This window comes from Opisthocomus hoazin, unplaced genomic scaffold (genome assembly GCF_030867145.1).
Source record: "Opisthocomus hoazin isolate bOpiHoa1 unplaced genomic scaffold, bOpiHoa1.hap1 HAP1_SCAFFOLD_128, whole genome shotgun sequence".
NCBI classification, from domain to species: Eukaryota; Metazoa; Chordata; class Aves; order Opisthocomiformes; family Opisthocomidae; genus Opisthocomus; species Opisthocomus hoazin.
The window spans coordinates 100,156-121,367 of record NW_027448968.1 but is presented as its reverse complement, the minus strand read 5'-3'; the positions used below and the strand labels follow the sequence as shown (position 1 = coordinate 121,367).

At 60.6% G+C, this 21,212-nt stretch overlaps 2 protein-coding genes across 4 annotated transcripts in view; both read right to left on the bottom strand.

The window, feature by feature from the left end:
* LOC104338083 (maltase-glucoamylase) overlaps window positions 1-1,301 on the bottom strand; it is a 62,672-nt gene extending 61,371 nt beyond the window's left edge. For 2 of the 3 annotated variants that reach the window (XM_075412282.1, XM_075412284.1), the window contains exon 1: window positions 1,214-1,301. The gene's annotated coding sequence lies outside the window, so the exon portion shown is untranslated. Of the gene's footprint in view, window positions 1-1,061; window positions 1,118-1,213 lie in introns of those variants that run through there. The other variant, XM_075412283.1, reaches the window with a different exon arrangement.
* A 927-nt stretch (window positions 1,302-2,228) lies between these two features.
* LOC142359953 (phosphoribosylformylglycinamidine synthase-like) lies at window positions 2,229-17,632 on the bottom strand. The gene is given in 14 exon segments (XM_075412280.1): window positions 2,229-2,272; window positions 2,382-2,540; window positions 3,043-3,273; window positions 4,311-4,442; window positions 5,522-5,637; window positions 6,996-7,057; window positions 8,500-8,578; window positions 11,219-11,350; window positions 12,860-12,988; window positions 13,058-13,182; window positions 13,573-13,713; window positions 15,807-15,878; window positions 17,378-17,482; window positions 17,565-17,632. Coding segments are annotated over 13 exon segments (1,548 nt in total). The 3' UTR covers window positions 2,229-2,272; window positions 2,382-2,384.
* Window positions 17,633-21,212: the final 3,580 nt, after the last annotated feature.

Sequence of the window (21,212 nt, the reverse complement as noted above, 5' to 3'; positions counted from 1 at the left end):
AAATATAATATTTTTATTATAATATATTTATGTAATAATATATAAAATACGTTTTACTATATCATAATATATTTATTATATATATTTTATATATAAATATGGAATATGTATAGTTTCATATTTTATATTTGTAATATATACATATATTATATATATGTATAATATATATGTATTATATATCTCATATATATAATATGAAGTTATAAATATTTCATATATATCATATATATTTTTATATATTACATATAATATATATTTTATGTGTTATATTTACATATATTGATATTTATATTTATATATTTTATATATAAATATATAAATTTATATATTTATATTTTAATATATATTTATATATATTTTATATTTTTGTATATATATTTTTGTATATTTGTATATATTTATATATATTTTATATATATAATACATATAAATATATATAATATAATGTTTTTATATATGCCATATATATTTTTATATATAAATACTTATATTTTTATATATTTATATTTTATATATAAAACATATTTTATATAATATATAATATATAAAAATTATATATAATATTTATTTTATATATATAAAATTATCTGTAAAAAAAGAAGAGCATAAGCCTATCGCTCCTCTGCTTCTCGCACCTGAGAACCCCCAGAAATCTACATTAAAAAAAAAATTCTAAATTTAACCACAAAACAATGCAGCGGCTCCACTCGCCTGCAGCTGCAAGTCATATTGACTGAATATTAACTAGGAGCCCTCAGAACTAACGTTCACTGGGGGGAAAAACCTGAAATAGTGATGATAATTATAATTAATAATTGATAATTAATGTTAAAATTAAGTTTGTTATTGTTGTTATTCTTATTGTTATTATTATTTTTATTGTTATTATTATTATTCAATTATTAATGTTGTTATTATTATTTATTATGGTTGTTATTATTATTAAATAATTATTACTTGTTGTTGTTGTTATTATTATTAAATTATTATTGTTATTATTTTTTATTATTATTGTTATTATTATTATTACTTTTAAAATTGTCATTGCCCCAAGCACCCACCCTGAACAATCGCAGAATTCAGTCTCCTGTCGATTTCTTCCCACGTATTTTGATGCTAAAAATACCGATTTTTGATTTACAAATATCAATTTCTCCACCTGTGGCAAAAAATTCCCCAAAATCCACGGCCCGGGCGAATTCCCCCCCCATACCCTCCGTCCTCCTCGCTCTCCTCCTCCAGCTGCTGCGCCCGACTGCGAAGCCGCGCTTTATGGCGTCCTGTTATCAGCCGGGTGCATCGTTTGCTTAATGACACGCCCGCCAACGGCTGCCGCGCACCGCCGGCCTCGCCGGGCTTTTTTTCTGCGAAAATGAGTAAAAAAGCTGTAAAATCAAGGGTTATTTCTCATTTCCGAGTTAGATTTTCCATGAGTTGAAGACAAAAGAATTCTGGTAAATCCGTGAAAGTGAGAAAATTTGCTCCCGGCTCGGCAAAAGGTTCCTGGGAATCTCCCCGGGTCGAACTCCACCCTCCAACAAAAAATAATCAGCCGCTAGGAATGAAGCGCCCACCCCCCACAACCCGCCCCCGGCACAGCGAAACGACGGAACGCCCACCCCGGCCGTTCGGAGAGAAAAAGGGAAAAAATAAAATTACTTTAATAAATTCAACTTTAATTTTAAATTAAATTAATTAAATTTAACTTTAATATTAAATTAATTAAATTTAACTTTAATTTTAATAAAACTAAATTTTAAAAATCACATTCTAGAAATCAGTAAATATTGACATTTTAAAAATCACGTTAATTAATTTAAATTAAATTAATTAAATTTAACTTTAATTTTAATAAAATTAAATTTTAAAAATCACATTACAGAAATCAGTAAATACTGAAAAAGTTGAACAGGCTGGTTCGGAAACAGCACTAAAAAATGGAAAAAGGAAAAATGAAATTATTCCGACGCCTCCACCTCTACCAGGCTTGCCTGGGGGGCGGGGCGGGTGCTCTCGGCATTGTTTTTCCGTTTTCTATCTTAAAAGCGCTGAATGGGCACAAAGTCCCCGCGGGGAGGTTGGTGACCAAGACTCCTCTTGCATCTTCTCCCTCTCTCCGTTCCTGAATTACCGAAGCTGATGCCGTGGAAAACTCCGCGCGATCCCTTTTCCCCCTTTTATTTTTCCTTTTTTTTATTTACTTGCCACAGGAGGAAATGGAAGCTCACCAGGCTTGGCGGGACCCCAGCCGACGGGTCTGGTAGCAGCCAGCCTGTAGAAGGTTTGTCCGTCTTTTAACTAAAGTTAAATTTTATTAATTTAATTTAAAATTTTAATTTTGCCCAGCCTCAAAAAATAGAGGAGTTTTCATTATATTTTACCTTTTAAAATTTTAATCTTAGTTTCCAGTTGGATCTTGAAATCATTTCAGCCACGGAAAAGCAACAAACGGGTTTAAAATTTGCGTCCATAGGAGACGGAAGGTGTTCTGGACATGGCATCAACTCCACCTGCAGACACCTGGACGGACCTTCACCCATCTGTACGTATAAAAACGGGGCGAAAAAAGCGATTTTGGGGGGACCAGGCACAAAGCATCTGCGGTGCTGCAGCTCTACGGAGAGGGACTGGGAGAGCTCGTGGACAACAGGTTGACCATGAGCCAGCAGCGTGCCCTGGCTGCCAAGAAGGCCAATAGCATTCTGGGATGCATTAAGAGGAGTGTGGCCAGCAGGTCAAGGGAGGTTCTCCTCCCCCTCTGCTCTGCCCTGGTGAGGCCCCATCTGGAGTCCAGTGTCCAGTTCTGGGCTCCCCACTTCAAGAAAGATGAGGAGCTACTGCAGAGAGTCCAGCGGAGGGCTACGAGGATGGTGAGGGGACTGGAACATCTCTGCTACGAGGAAAGGCTGAGGGAGCTGGGCTTGTTCAGCCTGAAGAAGAGAAGGCTGCGAGGGGACCTTCGAAATGCCTCTAAATATCTGCAGGGTGGGTGTCAGGAGAATGGGGTCAGACTCTATTCAGACTCTATTGGCGTGTACTCACGCGGAGGTCGGTGACACGGGCGAAGACCAGGTTGGTGAGGGCCTCGGTGAGGGCCAAGCGGGCGCCGGCGGCCGGATCCAGGAGGCCCTTGATGGGCTGCTCGCCCAGGGCCGTGGCCACCCCCAACGTGTCAAAGTGGGACAGGGCCACCACGGCCACATCGGCCAGCAGCGTGTGCAGGGGCCCCACGCACTGCTGCTGGGCCACCAGCCCCGTCACCGAGCGGTCCACCTGCCGGTGAGGGACAGGGAGGGGACCAGGGAGTTGGCCATGGCCAGCAGGTGGGTTGGGGACAGGGAGATGACACGGAGGGGATCGGGGACAGGGAGGTGATGAGGGACATGTAGGGGATTGGGGACATGGAGGGGACCGTGGCCACCAAGGGAACTGGGGACAGGGAGATGACACGGAGGGGATCGGGGACAGGGAGGGGACCAGGGACATGGAGGGAACTGGGGACATGGAGGAGACCATGGCCACCAAGTGGGTTGGGGACAGGGAGGGGATCAGGGACAGGGAGGTGATGAGGGACACGGAGGTGACTGGGGACGTGGAGGAGACCATGGCCACCAAGTGGGTTGGGGACAGGGAGGGGATCAGGGACAGGGAGGTGATGAGGGACACGGAGGTGACTGGGGACGTGGAGGGGACTGTGGCCACCAAGTGGCTTGGGGACATGGAGGAGACTGGTGGCACAAGGGGACTGGGGACATGGAGAGGACCATGGCCACCAAGTGGGTTGGGGACATGGAGGGGATCAGGGACAGGTAGGGGACCAGGGACATGGAGGGGACTGGGGACATGGAGGGGACCATGGCCACCAAGTGGGTTGGGGACAGGGAGAAGACTGGTGGCACAGGGGGACTGGGGACTTTGAGGGGACCATGGTCAGCAAGTGGGTTGGGGACAGGGAGATGACACGGAGGGGACTGGGGACAGGGAGGGGATCAGGGACATGTAGGGGATCGAGGACATGAAGTTGGCCATGGCCACCAAGTGGGTTGGGGACATGGAGAGGACACGGAGGGGATCGGGGACAGGGAGGTGATGAGGGACACGGAGGTGACCGGTGACATTCAGGTGACCATGGCCACCAAGTGGGATGGGGACACGGAGGGGATGGGGGACAGGGAGGGGACCGGGGACACCAGGGATGAAGCCATAGGGGGACTGGGTGGCCCAGGTGGGCCCACGGCGGGTGCTGGGGACACGAGGGGACACAAGGTGACACGAGGGTACACGGGGGGACACGGAGGGGACCCCAGTACCTTGTTGGTGAGGTAGCGCTTGCTGGCCATGGCCGGGAGCCGCAGCACCCGCTCCAGCGCCTGCCGCGCCGTCAGCCCCGGGGGCAGCGCCAGCGGGCGCAGGGTGGGGGGCACCCGCTGCAGCACGAACTCCTGGGGGGCACGGCGAGACGGGGGGCTCACCACGCGGGCGGTCCCCAAGACCGCCGGGCGTCCCCGTTGAGGGGTGCCCATCGTCATGGTGGGTCCCCATTGGGTGGTTCCCACCAGCATGGTGGTCCCCAGCCCCATTGGGTGTCCCCACTGGGGGCTCCCCATCGTCATGGTGGGTCTCCATTGGGTGGTCCCCACCATCATGGTGGTCCTCAGCCCCATTGGGTGTCCCCACTGCGGGCTCCCCATTGTCGTGGTGGGTCCCCATTGGGTGGTCCCCACCATCATGGTGGTCCTCAGCCCCATTGGGTGTCCCCACTGGGGGCTCCCCATTGTCGTGGTGGGTCCCCATTGGGTGGTCCCCACCATCATGGTGGTCCTCAGACCCGTTGGGTGTCCCCTTTCCCAACTGCGAGGTCCCCAGCCACATTGGGTGGTCCCCAAAACCATTGGGTGTCCCCATCGTCATGGTGGGTCCCCATTGGGTGGTTCACACCATCATGGTGGTCCTCATACCCATTGGGTGTCCCTGTTCCCAACTAGGGGGTCCCCAGTCCCACAGGATGGTCCCCAAACCCACTGGGTGTGCCCACCGTCATGGTGGGTCCCCATTGGGTGGTTCCCACCGGCATGCTGGTCCTCAGACCGGTTGGGTGTCCCCTTTCCCAACTGGTGGGTCCCCAGCCCCATTGGGAGTTCCTCAAACCCATTGGGTGTCCCCATTGGGGGGTTCCCATCATCATGGTGGGTCCCTACTGGGTGGTCCCCACCGTCATGGTGGTCATCATCCTCATTGGGTGTCCCCTTTCCCAACTGGGAGGTCCCCAGCCACATTGGGTGGTCCCCAAAACCATTGGGTGTCCCCATCGTCATGGTGGGTCCCCATGGGGTGGTCTCCATCATCACGGTGGTCCCCATCCCCCTTGGGTGTCCCCATTGGGTGGTGCCCATCATCATGGTGGTTCCCACCCCTGCTGGGTGTCCCCATTCCCAACCGGGGGGTCCCCAGCCCCATTGGGTGGTCCCTCAGGTCCACCCACCCCCAAGGGTCGTCGTCCCCCCCCAGGCCCCGCCCTCACCTTGCGGGGCATCTTGCCCAGCACCCACTCGAGCTCCAGGTTGACGGGGGTAGGCAGCCCCTCGTGGGACCCCCCGGCTCGGGCACGGGCGCCTCCCGGTCATCCACCAGCACGATCTGGTGGGGGGATGGGGGGTCAGTGGGGCAGGGCACCCCCAGACTCCCCCCGGGAACCTTCCTGGGCCCTGAAGACCCCCAAAGGACCCCCCCAGATCTCCCCTTGGCCACCAGGGACCCCCAGAAGCCACCCCCGGGACCTCCCTGTGTCCTGGCCCCATGGCCCAGCGTCCTCGCGTGGCCCCGTGTGTCACCATGTCTCCCCCCATCCCCACATCCCACGTCCCCACATCCCCACATCCCCATGTCCCCACATCCCCATGTCCCCATGACCCCATGTCCTCCATGTCCCACATCCCCATGTCCTCCATGTCCCTATGTCCCCAACTCCCCACATTCCCGTGTCCCCATATCCTCGTGTCCCCATGTCCTCATGTCCCCCATCCCCATGTTGTCCCTCTTGCCCCTGCATTGCTATGGTCCATGTCCCCGTCTCCCCATGTCCCATGTCCTCACCATCCCATGTCCCCACGTCTCACTTTCCATGGCCCTCTTGTCTCCATGTCCCCATGTCCCATGTCCCCCTCTCCCAACATCCCATGTCCCCACATCCCATGTCCCCATCTCCCCAACTCCTTACTTCCCCGTGTCCTCATGTCCCCATGTCCCACCTTCCACGTCCCCCTTGTCCCCAGGTCCCATATCCCCACATCCCCACGTTCCCACCTCCCCATGCCCCCACGTCGCATGTCCCCATCTCCCCACGTCCCATCTCTCCACATCCCCATGCCCCATGTCCCATGTCCCCATGCCCCACATCCCCACATCCCATCTCCCCACGTCCCACATCCCAGGTCCCATCTCCCCACATACCCATGTCCACACCTCCCCATGTCCCATCTCCCCATGTCCCCACGTCCAATCTCCACATCTCCTCATTTCCCTATGTCCCACATCCCATCTCCGCATGTCCCCACGTCCCACCTCCCACGTCCCACGTCCCCAGGTCCCATCTCCACACATCCCCACATTCCCACTTCCCCATGCCCCACGTCCCCACGTCCCATGTCCCCATCTCCATGTCCCATCTCCACACATCCCTACATTCCCACTTCCCCATGCCCCACGTCCCCACGTCCCATGTCCCCATCTCCATGTCCCATCTCCCCACATCCCCATGTCCCATGTCCTCATGTCCCCACTTCCCTACATGCCATGTGCCATCTCCTGTGGGTGGGTGGGGGTGCTGGGGGACGTTCCCGTGGGTGGGGGGTCCCATGGGTGGGTGGGGGTCCCGCAGGTAGGGGGGGTCCCGTGGGAGTGGGTGTTGTGGGGCTGGGTCCTGGGGAGGGGGGGAGCCCATAGGTGGGTGAGGGGGTCCCGTGGGTCGGGGGAGTCCCGTGGGGGGGTCCCGGTACCTGGAAGCGGCTGGTGTAGATGATGGCCCCCGCCGGCTCGCTGAGCTCCTTCAGGACGTTCCCTGGGGACAGGGGGGGACACACGTTGAGGACCCACCCAGGGTGTCCCCACGGTGCCCCCCCTGTGTCCCCCTGTGTCTCCCTGTCCCCCCCATGGGACATTTTGGGACCCCCAAAACTCCCAGGGGAACTCCCAAACCCCACTGAGCCCCCCCCCAGACCCGCCAAAGGCCCATCAGATCCCCAACCCCCCCCATGTCCCCCCATGTCCCTGTGTCCCCACGTCACCCCCATGTCCCCCCATCCCCATGTCCCCCTGTCCCCTCCATGTCCCCCCGTTCCCCTGTCCCCATCCCCCCCATATCCCCGCCTGTTCCCATGTCCCCTCCATGTCCCCCTGTCGCCCCCCCGTCCCCCCATGTCCCCACGACCCCCCATGTCCCCCCCATGTCCCCGTGTCCCCCGTCCCCCGTCCCCGTGTCCCCCCATGTCCCTCATATCCCCATGTCCCCGTGTCCCCCCATCCCCATGTCCTGCCCCCTCTCCATGTCCCCCCATGTCCCCTTGTCCCCATGTCCCTCTGTCCCCCCACATCCCCCCCGTTCCCCTGTCCCCCCACACCTCCCCATGTCCCCATGTCCCCACAATGTCCCCATGTCCCCCCCACATCCCCACATCCCCCCCATGTCCTCCCCATGTCCCCCCCGTTCCCCTTGTCCCCCCAATGTCCCCACAACCCCCCCACCCTCCTCACATCCCCAATGTCCCCACGTCCCCCCACGTCCTCCCAATGTCCCTACGCCCCCCCATGTCCCCAATGTCCCCATGTCCCCCCACGTCCTCCCCATATCCCCATGTCCCTCCATTGTCCCCACATCCCCTCATGTCCCCCCATGTCCCCCAATGTCCCCATGTCCCCACAATGTCCCCCATGTCCCCCCCCAGTCCCCCCACATCCCCGTCCTCCCACATCCCCCCCCATGTCCCCACGTCCCCCCATATCCCACGTCCCCATGTCCCCCCATGTCCCCACGTCCCCCCCCATGTCCCCACGGCCCCCCCTCACTGTTGCCGTCCGCCCCCTGGTCGTGCAGGCTGCAGAGGGGGATTTGGGGGGCCCTGGGGGGAATTTGGGGGTCCCAGGGGGCATAGATGGGGGCTGGGGGGGATTTGGGGGTGTTGGGGAAGGGTTGGGGGTCCCATGGGGATTTGGGGGGTCTCATGGGGTGTCCCGGGGGGGTTTGGGGGGCCGATGGGGATTTGGGGGTCCCACAGGGATTTTGGGGGTCCCATGGGAATTTGGGGGTCCTACAGGGATTTGGGGGGCCGATGGGGATTTGGGGATAAGGGGGGGGTCCCGGGGGGTTTTGGGGGTCCCATGGGGATTTGGGGGGCCTGGGGTGTGTTTGTGGGTCCCGGGGGGGGGTTGGGGGTCCGATGGGGATTTGGGGGGCCTGAGGTGGGTTTGGGGGTCCCGGGGGGAGGTCGGGGGTCCGATGGGGACCTGGGGGTCCCCGGGGGTCTCACTGGGCTCGGGGGGCTCCTTGCGGACGTGGTCGTCCTCGATGGCGCTGATGCCACTGCTGAACATGATGGGTTTGAGCCACTCGCGCCGCTGCCCCCCCGGCAGCACCTGCCCGAAGGAGCGGGCGAAGCCTGGGGGCACCCCACGGTGCCACCCCACGGCCACCCGCCGCGGGGCACCACCCCCCAGTGGGGTCCCCGAGGCCATGGAGAGCTCCGGATGTCATCAGGGACCCAAATGTTCTTGGGGTGCCCGAGGCCATAGGGGGTCCTCAACGGTCATCAAGACCATGGAGGACATTGGGTATCCCTGAAGGGTCCTCAAATATCCCCAAGGGGTCCCCAAGACCATAGGGTGTCCCCAGGGGTCCTCAAGACCATGGAGGTCTTTGGGTGTCATTGGAAGGTCCCACATGTTCTTGGGGTGCCCAAGGCCATAGGGTTTTCCCAAGGGTCCTCAAGATCATGGAGGACATTGGGTGTCCCTGGAGGGTCCCCAAATGTTCCCGGGGGGTCCCCAAGGCCATGGGGTGTCCCCAGGGCTCCCCAAGACCATGGAGACCTTTGAGTGTCATCAGAAGGTCCCCAAATGTTCTTGCGGTGCCCAAAGCCATAGGGTGTCCCCAAGACCTTGGAGGACTTTGAGGGTCCCCAAACATCCCCAAGGAGTCCCCAAGGCCGTGGGATGTCCCCAGGGGTGCCCAAGATGATGGAGGTCTTTGAGAGTCATCAAAAGGTCCTAAATATTCTTGGGGTCCCCAAGGCCACGGAGGACTTTGGGTGTCCCAGGGGTCCCCAAATGTCCCCATGAGGTCCCCAAGGCCATGGGGTGTCCCTAAGGGTCCCCAAGACCATGGAGATCTTTGAGTGTCATCAGAAGATCCCCAAATGTTCTTGTGGTGCCCAAGGCCCTACGGTGTCCCCCAAGCGTCCCCAAGGCCACGGAGGACTTTGGGTGTCCCAGGGGTCCCCAAATGTCCCCATGAGGTCCCCAAGGCCGTAAGGTGTCCCCAAGGGTCACCAGGGGTCCCCAAGGCCATGGGGTGACCCCAGGGGTCCCCAAGACCATGGAGATCATTCAGTGTCATCAGAAGGTCCCCAAGTCTTCTTGTGGTGCCCAAGGCCCTACGGTGTCCCCAAAGGTCCCCAAGACAATGGAAGACTTTGAGGGTCCCTAAGGTGTCCCCAAGGCCGTGGGGGGTCCCCAAGGCCATGGAGGCCTTTGGGTGTCATCAGAAGGTCCCCAAATGTTCTTGGGGTCCCCAAGGCCGTAGGGTGTCCCCGAGACCTTGGAGGACTTTGAGGGTCCCCAAACATCCCCAAGGTGTCCCCAAGACCACAGGGTGTCCCAAAGGGGTCCCACAGAATCACAGAATCACAGAATAGTAGGGGTTGGAAGGGACCTCTGTGGGTCATCTAGTCCAACCCCCCCGCCGAAGCAGGGTCACCTACAGTAGGCTGCACAGGACCTTGTCCAGGCGGGTCTTGAATATCTCCAGAGAAGGAGAATCCACAACCTCCCTGGGCAGCCTGTTCCAGTGCTCCGTCACCCTCAGAGAGAAGAAGTTCCTCCTCATGTTCAGACGGAACTTCCTGTGCCTCAGTTTGTGCCCATTGCCCCTTGTCCTGTCACTGGGCACCACTGAAAAGAGCTTGGCCCCATCCTCCTGACACCCACCCTTCAGATATTTGTAGGCATTTATAAGGTCCCCTCGCAGCCTTCTCTTCTTCAGGCTGAACAAGCCCAGTTCCCTCAACCTCTCCTCGTAGTGGAGATGCTCCAGTCCCCTCACCATCCTTGTAGCCCTCCGCTGGACTCTCTCCAGTAGCTCTTCATCCTTCTTGAACTGGGGAGCCCAGAACTGGACACAGTACTCCAGATGAGGCCTCACCAGGGCAGTGTAGAGGGGAAGGAGAACCTCCCTTGTCCTGCTGGCCACACTCTTCTTGATGCACCCCAGGATCCCATTGGCTTTCTTGGCAGCCAGGGCACACTGCTGGCTCATAGTTAATCTGTCGTCCACCAGGACACCCAGGTCCCTCTCCGCAGAGCTGCTCTCCAGCAGGTCCACCCCAAGCCTGTACTGGTGCATGAGGTTGTTCCTCCCCAGGTGCAGGAATGTCCCCAAGGCCATGGGGTGACCCCAGGGATCCCCAAGATCATGGAGATCTTTGAGTGTCATCAGAAGTTCCCCAAATCTTCTTGGGGTCCCCAAGGCCGTAGGGTGTCCCCGAGACCTTGGAGGACTTTGAGGGTCTCCAAACATCCCCAAGGTGTCCCCAAGACCACAGGGTGTCCCAAAGGGGTCCCCAAGGCCATGGGGTGACCCCAGGGATCCCCAAGACCATGGAGGCCTTTGGGTGTCATTGGAAGGTCCCCAAATGTTCTTGGGGTCCACAAGACCATAGGGTGTCCTCAAGGGTCCCCAAGACCATGAAGGACTTTGAGTGTCCTCAGGGGTCCCCAAATGTCCCCGGGGGGTCTCCAAGGCCATGGGGTGTCCCCAGGGGTCCCCAAGACCATGGAGGTCTTTGAGAGTCATCAGAAGGTCCCCAAAGGTTCTTGTGGTGCCCAAGGCCCTACGGTGTCCCCAAGCGTCCCCAAGGCCATGGAAGACTTTGAGTGTCCCCAAGGTGTCCCCAAGGCCGTGGGGGTTCCCCGGGGGTCCCCACCCATCCCCAGGGGTCCCCCCGCTCACCGGCCAGCAGGCCCTCCCCGAATTTGTTGCCGTAGTCACTGGTGCCGTCGCTGGCCCGGAGGGCAACCTCCAGGGAGCGGGCGAAGGAGCCGGGGTACGGCTGCACCCCGTCCTCCCATGGCAGCTCGTAGCCTGGGGGGGGCAGGAGGCACGGGGGGGTTGGGGGGACCCGGGGGAGTTGGGAGGTCCTGGGTAGGGTTTGGGGTGTCCCAGGGGGTGTTGGGGGGTCCCAGGGGGTTTAGGGGGGTAGCGGGGATACTGGGGAGTCCCAGGTGGTTTCAGGGGGTCCCAGGGTATTTGGGAGGTTCCGGGGGTACTGGGGTCCCGGGCAGGGTTTGGGGGGTCCCAAGTGTACTGGGGGGTCCCGGGTATTGGGGGGTCCCAGGGGTACTGGGGGTCCTGGGAGGGGTCCCGGGGGTCCAGGGGGGGCTGGGGGGATCCCAGGTGGTCTCAGGGGGTCCCACGGGTGCTAGGCAGGGTTTAGGGGGTCCCAGGGGTGTTGCGGGGTCCCGGGCAGGGTTTGGGGGGTCCCAAGTGTACTGGGGGGTCCCGGGTATTGGGGGGTCCCAGGGGTACTGGGGGTCCTGGGAGGGGTCCCGGGGGTCCAGGGGGGGCTGGGGGGATCCCAGGTGGTCTCAGGGGGTCCCACGGGTGCTAGGCAGGGTTTAGGGGGTCCCAGGGGTGTTGCGGGGTCCTGGGTAGGGTTTGGGGGGTCCCAGGGGGTTTAGGGGGGTCATGGGGATACTGGGGAATCCCAGGTGGTTTCAGGGGGTCCCAGGGTATTTGGAGGGTCCCAGGGGTATTGGGGGTCCTGGGAGGGATTTGGGGGGGTCCCAGGGGGGTTGGGTGGTCCCAGAGGGTTTCAAGGGGTTCCAGGGGTATTGGGAGGGTCCTGAGAGGGGTTTGGGGGGTCCCAGGGGTGTTGGGGGTCCCGGGCTGCGTTTGGGGGGTCCCGGGGGTGTTGGGGGGTCCCAGGTGGTCTCAGGGGGTCCCGGGCAGGGTTTGGGGGGTCTCAGGGGGGTTGGGGGTCCCGAGCAGGGTTTTGGGGGTCCCAGTGGTGTTGGAGGGTCCCAGAAGGTTTCAGGGGGTCCCAGGGTTATTGGGGGGTCCTGGGAAGGGTTTGGGAGGTCCCAGGGATATTGGGAGTCCTGGGCAGGGTTTGGGGAGGTCCTGGGACGGGTTTGGGGGGTCCCAGGTGGTTTCAGGGGGTATTGGGGGGTCTTAGCAGATTGGGGGGGTCCCATGGTTGTTGAGGGGTCCCAGGTGGTCTCAGGAGGTCCCAGGGGTATTGGGGGGTCCCAGGGGCACTGGGGGTCCCGGGCAGGGTTTGAGGGTCTCAGGGGTGCTGGGGGGTCTCAGGTGGTTTCAGGGGGTCCCGGGGGTATTGAGGGTCCTGGGCAGGGTTTGGGGGGGTCCCAGGGTGTTGGGGGGGCCTCAGGTGACTTGGGGGGTCCCATGGGTGTTGGGGTGTCCCAGGTGGTCTTAGGGGGTCCCAGGGGTATTGGGGCTCCTGAGAGGGGTTTGGGGGGTCCCAGGGGTGCTGGGGGGTCCCAAGTGGTTTCAGGGGGTCCCGGGGGATTTGGGGGACCCCTGGGGGATCTGGGGGTCCCCGGGGCGGGTGGGGGGTCCCGGGGGTCTCACCGGGGAGGAGCAGGTTGCCGAAGCTGTACCCGGCGGTGCTGGCGATGACGTGGGCGCCGCGCCCGGTGCACTGGACGTCCCGGATCCGGCCCCCAGTCCCCGTCGTCGCCCCGCTGAAGGGGGCCACCGCTGCAGGGGTGGGGCCAGGCTCGGACCCGCCCACTCCTCAAGCCACACCCCCTCACCCCCTGCACTGACCGGTGGGGAAGTTGTGGGTCTTGGCAGTGAAGATGACGTGGCGGATGGTGGTCCTCATCTCCAAGGGGCTGGGCTTGGCCGGGTCCCACGGCCACAGCGCTGTCACCGGCACGCCCCGGATGGTGCTGCGGGGGCAGGGGGCACATGGCATGTCACCCCCCCCCGCCCGCCGACGCCCGCCGGGGCACCCGGGGGGGGGGGGGGGGGGGGGGGGGGGGGCGGGCTTCAGCCTCCATGCCATGGTCACCCATGGGTGATGGAACCACCCAACTTCCATGCTATCATCATCCATGGCTGATGGGACCACCCAGCTTCCATGTCATAGTCACCCATGGGTGATGGGACTGCCCAACCTCCATGTCATCATCATCCATGGGTGATGGAACTGCTGAACCATCACTTTATGGTCACTCGTGGGTGATGGGACCCCCAAACTTCATTCCCTAGTCACCCATGGGTACCAGCCACCCCGGGGACCCCTGGCCTTGGTGCCGTGGGGCACCCATGGGCCCCACCTGCTGTTGTCGGAGAACTTGATGACGTTGTTGGGGTTGCTGGACTTCTGGGTTCCCATGATGCTCTCAAAGAGCGACTGCGGCAACTCCTGCCCATCCACAATCAGCCTCCCCTTGAAGAACCAATGGCGGCTGTGCTCGCTGGGGACACGGAGACACGGTCGGGGGGGCGGGGTCAATGTGGGACACGGTCATCGGGGGTGGGGTCAATGGGGACATGGGGACACGGCCATGGTGGGTGGGGTCAATGGGGGACACTGGGACATGGCCATGGTTGGTGGGGTCAATGAGGGACATGGGGACATGGCCATGGTGGGTAGGGTCAATGGAGGACACAGGGACATGGTGATGGGGGGCCATCATCAAGGGACATGGGGACGTGGCCATGGGGGGCCATCAATGGGGGACACGGGGACATGGCCATGGGGGGGGTGAGGCCAACAGGGGACACGGGGACACAGCCATGAGGGGGTGGGGTCAACGGGGGACATGAGGACATGGTCATGGGAGGGTGGCGTCAATGGTGGACACGGGGACATGGCCATGAGGGGGTGGGATCAATGGGGTCACGGTCATGGAAGCATCAATGGGGTCAAGGTCATGGAGGGGTGTCATGATGGTGGACATGGGAACATGGTCATGGGGGTGGTGGCATCATGGGAGACATGGTCATGGGAGGGTGGGTCAATGGGGGACAGAGGGACATGGTCATGCGGGTGGTGGAAAAGGGAGGACATGGTCATGCGGGTGGTGGAATCATGGGGAACATGGCCACGAGGGGTGAGGTCAATGGAGGACACGGCCATGGGGGTGGTGGCATCACGGGGGACATGGCCATGGGGGGTGAGGTCAATGGGGGACATGGCCACGGGGGTGGTGGCATCACGGGGGACATGGTCATGGATCCCCACCCAGCACCCAATGGACCCCCACCCATGGGACCCCCACCCGTGAGACCCCCCCAACACACGTGCAGACCCCCAGCCTGCAGGACCCCCGCCCGTGGGATCCCCACCCATCAGATCCCCACCCATGGGACCCCCCCCCAGCACCCGTCAAACCCCCCCACCCATGGGACACCACCCGTGGGACCCCCACCCAGCACCCACGGGACCCCCCACAGCACCCACAGGACCCCCACACGCGTGCAGACCCCCAGCCTGTGGGACCCCCACCCAGCACCCACAGAGACCCCCAGCCTGCGGGACCCCCACCCGTGGGACCCCCACCCGTGAGACCTCCCCCCAGCAGCCAGGGGACCCCCCAGGACCCCCAGTTGCACTCCTCTCACCTATGGGACCCCTCCCCAGCCCCCCCCAGCACCAGGTGACGCCCCCCCCGGGACCCCCAACCCCCCAGCACCCACAAGACCCCCCCAGGACCCCCAGCCCCCCAACACCCCCCCAGACCCCCCCCAGCCCCCATGGGACGCCCCCATTACCCATAGAAAAACCCCCCCGGGACCACCAGAACCCACCCCCCCGGCCCCTCCCAGAACCCATCAGACCCCCCCAGTCCCCCCCCCCCCAGCACCCACATGACCCCCCCGGGACACCCATTACCCATAGAAACCCCCCCGGGACCACCAGCCCCCAGCCCCCCCCGCCCCCCCCCGCCCCCCCCAGCACCCATGGGACTCCCTCAGCCACCCAGATCCCCCCCAGCACCCACAGGATCCCCCCCAGCCCCCCCATTACCCATAAACCCCCCCCAGCCCCCCCGACCCCCAAAACACCTGGGACCCCCCCGGGACCCCCAAACCCCCACAGGACCCCCCAAACCCTCAGGGACCCCCTGGGACCCCCAAACCCCGGGGACCCCCAAACCTTGGGGACCCCCAAACCTTCAGGGATCCCCCAAATCCGGGTCCCCCCCGCCCCAGGGACCCCCAAAACCACTGGGAGCCCCCCGGGACCCCCTAAACCCGGGTGTCCCCCCCAAGGGACCCCCAAACCCCCCCGGGACCCCCAAACCCGGGGCGTTCCCCTCCCCCCCCGGGACACCCCAACCCTCAGGGCCCCCCCCCCCCCCCTCCCCGCACGGGCCCCCCCCCCCCGTCACTCCTGGGGTCCCCCCCCCGTTACGTCACTCGGGGTGGAGGGGCTCCCCTCGCCTTACGTCACAGCACGGCCACGTGCACCCCACCTGGGATCCCCCCCCAACTCCGGGGTCCCCCCCCGCGCTACGTCACGTGTCACGGGTGACACCCCCTCCCCTCCCCCCCCCCCGCGTACCACGCGCCGCTCCGCAGCCTCTGCCCCCACCACGCCGCGCGCGCGCGCCCACACGCAGGTTGGGGGGAGGGGCTGCCCGTGACGTCACGGCCACGCCCCTCCCCCACTCATTTAGTGGGGGAGGTCGGGGGTGGGGGAGGGGGTGTAACCCTGGGGGGGGGGGGACGGACGACGTGACCCCGCGCTGCCCCTCCCCCACCCCGTTGCCCCACCTGGGGGGGGAGGGGCGGCGCGAAGCCTTCTGGGTAACACCGCCCCTTCCCCCCCAGTCCAGGCCTGACCACGTGACCCCCCGCGGGGGGAGGAGGGGGGGGCGCCGGGTCAGGGGGCGGGGGAGGTCACTGCTGACGTCACACGGTGACGTCACCCCGCGGCCTTGGGGCGAGAGCACGGCCCCGGGGGAACCGCGGGGGGGGGGGGATGGGCGGGGCAATGCAAATCCGGCTGGGAGAAGCCATGCACAGAGCCCCTCCTCCCCCCCCCAGCGGCTCGGAGGGGGCGGTGCATGCGCACGGGGAGGGGGGGGGTGGGTAGCTCTGCTCGTGCGCAGCGGCCGCGGGGTGAACCGGCCCCGGGGTGGGGGGGGGGGGGGATGAGGTGTCCCCGTCCCCACGGCTGGGGTGGCCCTGGGGTCCCTCATCCCCACACCGGGGTGGCTCCACGGTCATGGTGTCCCCATGTCCCCATGGATCATCATCTCCGCATGGCCATGGTGTCCCTTGTCCCTATGGCCATGTTGTCCCCTGCCCCATGGATCATCATCTCCCCATGGCCATGGTGTCCCCATGGGTCTTGGCGTCCCTCATTCCCGGGGCCACGGTGTCCTCATGGTCATGGTGACCCTCGCCCCAGGGATCATCATGTCCCCATGCCCATGCTGTCCCTCATCCTCATATCTGGGTTGTCCCCATGGCCATGGTGTCCCCATGTTTCCATGGATCATCATGTCCTCGTGGCCATGGTGTCCCTCATCCCTATGTCCATGGTGTCCCCATGCTCATGGTGTCCCTTGGCCCACACCAGGGTGTCCCCATGGCCATGTTGTCCCTCATCTCCGTATCTGGGGTGTCGCCATGGCCATGGTGTCTCTTCTCCCCATGGATCATCGTGTTCTCATGGCCATGGTGTCCCTCACCCCTATGTCCAAGGTGTCCCCATGACCATGGTGTCCCCCATCTCCATATCTGGGGTGTCCCCATGGCCATGGTGTCCCCATGTCCCCATGGATCATCATCTCCTCATGGCCACGGTGTCCCTCCTGGACACCTGGGTGCCTTGGGGCAAGGGGGGACACCTGGGTGCTCTTGGAGATCGTGTGAGACACCTGGGTCATCTTGGGGTCATGGGTGGACATCAGGATCCCCTGGAGTCATGGGGGGACACCTGGACACCTGGGTCCTCTTGAGGGTCAAGGGGGGACACCTGGGACCGCTGGAGTCATAGGGGGACATCTGGGTCCCTTGGGGGTCACGGGTGGACACTTGGGTACTCTTGGAGGACACTGGGGTCTCTTTGGGGTTATGGGGGGACACGTGGACACCTGGGTCCTTTTGGGGTTCAAGGGGGGACACCTGGGTCCCCTGGAGTCATGGATGGACACTTGGGTCCTCTTGGAGGTCTTGGAGGGCATCTGGGTCCCTTGGAGGTCATGGGGGGACACCCGGATGCCTGGGTCCCTTGGGGGTCATGGGTGGACACCTGGGTCCCTCAGGGGTCAAGGGGGGACACCTGGGTCCCCTCGGTATCATGGGGACCCACCTGGACACCTGGGTCCCTTTGGGGTCATGGGGGGACACCTGGGTCTTCTTGGAGATCTTGGAGGACATCTGGGTCCTCTTGGGGTCATGGGAGGACACCTGGACACCTGGATCCCTTTGGGGTCTTGGGGGTACACCTGCATCCCTTTGGGGTCTTGGGGACCCAGCTGGACATCTGGGTCCCTTGGGGGTCAAGGGAGGACACCTGGGTCCTCTTGGAGGTCATGGGGGGACACATGGGTCCCTTTGTGGTCTTGGGGACCCACCTGGACACCTGGGTGTCTTGGGGGCAAGGGGGGACACCTGGGGCATCTTGGGGGTCATGGGGGGACATCTGGGTCCCTTGGGGGTCATTGGGGGACACTTGAGTCCTCTTGGGGGTCATGGGGGGACTTCTGGGTCCCCTTGGGGTCGTGGGGGGACACCCAAATGCCTGGGTCCTTTTGGAGGTCATGGGGGACACCTGGGTCCCTTTGGGGTCATGGGGGACACTTGAGTCCTCTTGGCGGTCTTGGAGGACATCTGGGTCCCTTGGAGGTCATGAAGGACACCTGGGTCCCTTAGGGGTCAAGGGGGGACACCTGGGTCCCCTTGGGGTCATGGGGGGACACCTGGGTCCTCTTGGAGATCTTGGAGGACATCTGGGTCCCCGTGGGGTCATGGGAGGACACCCAGATACCTGGGTCCTCTTGAGGGTCATGGGGGGACACCTGGGTCCCCTGGAGTCATGGGGGGACAACTGGGTCCCTTTGGGGTCTTGGGGACCCACCTGGACACCTGGGTCCCTTGGAGGTCATGAGGGACACCTGGGTCCCTTGGGGGTCGTGGGGGGACACCCGGATGCCTGGGTCCCTTGGGGGTCATGGGGGGACACCTGGGTCCCTCAGGGGTCAAGGGGGGACACCTGGGTCCCCTCGGTATCATGGGGACCCACCTGGACACCTGGATCCCTTTGGGGTCATGGGGGGACACCTGGGTCCTCTTGGAGATCTTGGAGGACATCTGGGACCCCTTGGGGTCATGGGAGGACACCTGGACACCTGGATCCCTTTGGGGTCTTGGGGGTACACCTGCATCCCTTTGGGGTCTTGGGGACCCAGCTAGACATCTGGGTCCCTTGGGGGTCAAGGGAGGACACCTGGGTCCTCTTGGAGGTCATGGGGGACATCTGGGTCCTCTTGGAAGTCATGGGGGGACACCTGGGTCCCTTTGTGGTCTTGGGGACCCACCTGGACACCTGGGTGTCTTGGGGGCAAGGGGGGACACCTGGGGCATCTTGGGGGTCATGGGGGGACATCTGGGTCCCTTGGGGGTCATTGGGGGACACTTGAGTCCTCTTGGGGGTCATGGGGGGACTTCTGGGTCCCCTTGGGGTCGTGGGGGGACACCCAAATGCCTGGGTCCTTTTGGAGGTCATGGGGGACACCTGGGTCCCTTTGGGGTCATGGGGGACACTTGAGTCCTCTTGGCGGTCTTGGAGGACATCTGGGTCCCTTGGAGGTCATGAAGGACACCTGGGTCCCTTAGGGGTCAAGGGGGGACACCTGGGTCCCCTTGGGGTCATGGGGGGACACCTGGGTCCTCTTGGAGATCTTGGAGGACATCTGGGTCCCCGTGGGGTCATGGGAGGACACCCAGATACCTGGGTCCTCTTGAGGGTCATGGGGGGACACCTGGGTCCCCTGGAGTCATGGGGGGACAACTGGGTCCCTTTGGGGTCTTGGGGACCCACCTGGACACCTGGGTCCCTTGGAGGTCATGAGGGACACCTGGGTCCCTTGGGGGTCGTGGGGAGACACTTGGATCCTCTTGGAGGTCTTGGAGGACATCTGGGTCCCTTGGGGGTCATGGGAGGACACCTGGACACCAGGGTCCTCTTGGAAGTCATGGGGGGACACCTGGGTCACTTTGGGGTTTTGGGGGGTACACCTGGGTGCCTTGGGGTCAAGGGAGGACATCTGGGTCCTCTTGGACGTCATGGGGGACACCTGGGTCCCTTAGGGGTCATGGGTAGACACTTGGGTGCTCTTGGAGGTCATGTGAGACACCTGGGTCCCTTTGGGTCATGGGAGGACACCTGGGTCCCCATGGGGTCATGGGGGGACACTTGGGTCCCTTGGGGGTCATGGGGGACACCTGGGTGCCCTCAGGGGTCACAGGGCCCCCCCAGATCCCTGGGTCCCCCCCCACCAGCTGGCCACCGATGGGGGGTCAGTGGGGGGACCCAGAGGTGTCCAGGCCCCCCAACCCCCTTCAAGGTCACCGGGGTCCTACTGGGGCCACCCGGGGGGTTGTGACATCCCCGAGGCCCTTCTGGCCACCAAGGAGGCTCCATGGACACCTCTGACCCCTACGTGGGTGCTTTGGGGTCTCTCCACCCCCCACGTGTCCCCACGTCCCCTCAGGTGCCACCAAGGAGGCTCCATGGGCACTTCTGAACCCCAGATGGGTTCTTGGGGGTCTCCACCCACCACGCGTCCTGCTGTGTCCCCAGGTGCCACCAAGGAGGCTCCATGGCCACTTCTGACCCCTCTGTGGGTACTTGGGGGTCTCTCCACCCCCTACGTGTCCCCACGTCCCTCCAGGTGCCACCAAGGGGCTTCGTGGCCACCTCTGATCCCCACATGGGTGCTTGGGGGTCTACAGAAACCACAGGTCCTCACGTCCCCTCAGATGCCACCAAGGAGGCTCCATGGTGTTTTTGTTTTGGCTGCCGCCGGCAACAAAAGCGCCACGCGGCCGCCCCTCTCCCCGCCGCGGTGCGGAGGAGAATGGAAAGAAACAGGCAGAAACCGGTGGGTTGGGATAAGGGCAGTTTAACAGAGCAGCAAACAGAGGGAACAAGCCAAACCCAGGACATTATCCACCCCTTATTCCATACCATCTACGTCATGCCCAGGTCCCCCATTGTCCAGTTGATCACCACCACTTCTCCTGTCTCCAGATATCATTCCCTTAGTCTATGGATCATCACTCTAAAGTGTCCGTTGAGTTCATTTAGTCCATGACTTCGGGCTCCATCTGTCGTAATGGTCTTCCGTGGCAGGAGAGGTGACGTGTGGTGATGGGCGGTCACTTGCTGCATCCGGAGCTCACAGTCTGCAGGAGATGTTGATCTTGATGAAGTTGCTGGATGCCAGTTGTTGAAAACCAGGTCCAGTCCCATGATCGCTGTGCTCTGCTGGGTTTTCATCGAAAAGTCCATCCTTCTTTAATCTGGACGATTCTTACTATGCTACTACTGGTACAACACATAACAATTATAACAATGATAACAGACAGTGACAGGGTTATTTTCACAATTAACTTTATACAATTTATTTATGGACTATTCTCGCCCAAAATCAAATCCCCATGAGGTACACATCGGACTTCCCCATCCTTCCACATTACCCACCAGGTACACCCAGGTCCTTGAGCAAAAGCAATCCCGCGGACGGGCTTGCCTTTGCCCGAGGCAGGACTAACCCAAACTGTCTTCCCTAACATGTTCCGCATGTGCACTACAGGGACTTTATCCCCTTCTACGGGGCGCTGAGGTTTTGACTGGGCAGGACCAGCCCGGTTGGTGGATCCTCTGGTGTTAACCAACCAGGTGGCCTTTGCTAAATGAGTATCCCAGTTTTCGAAAGTTCCACCCCGCATTGCC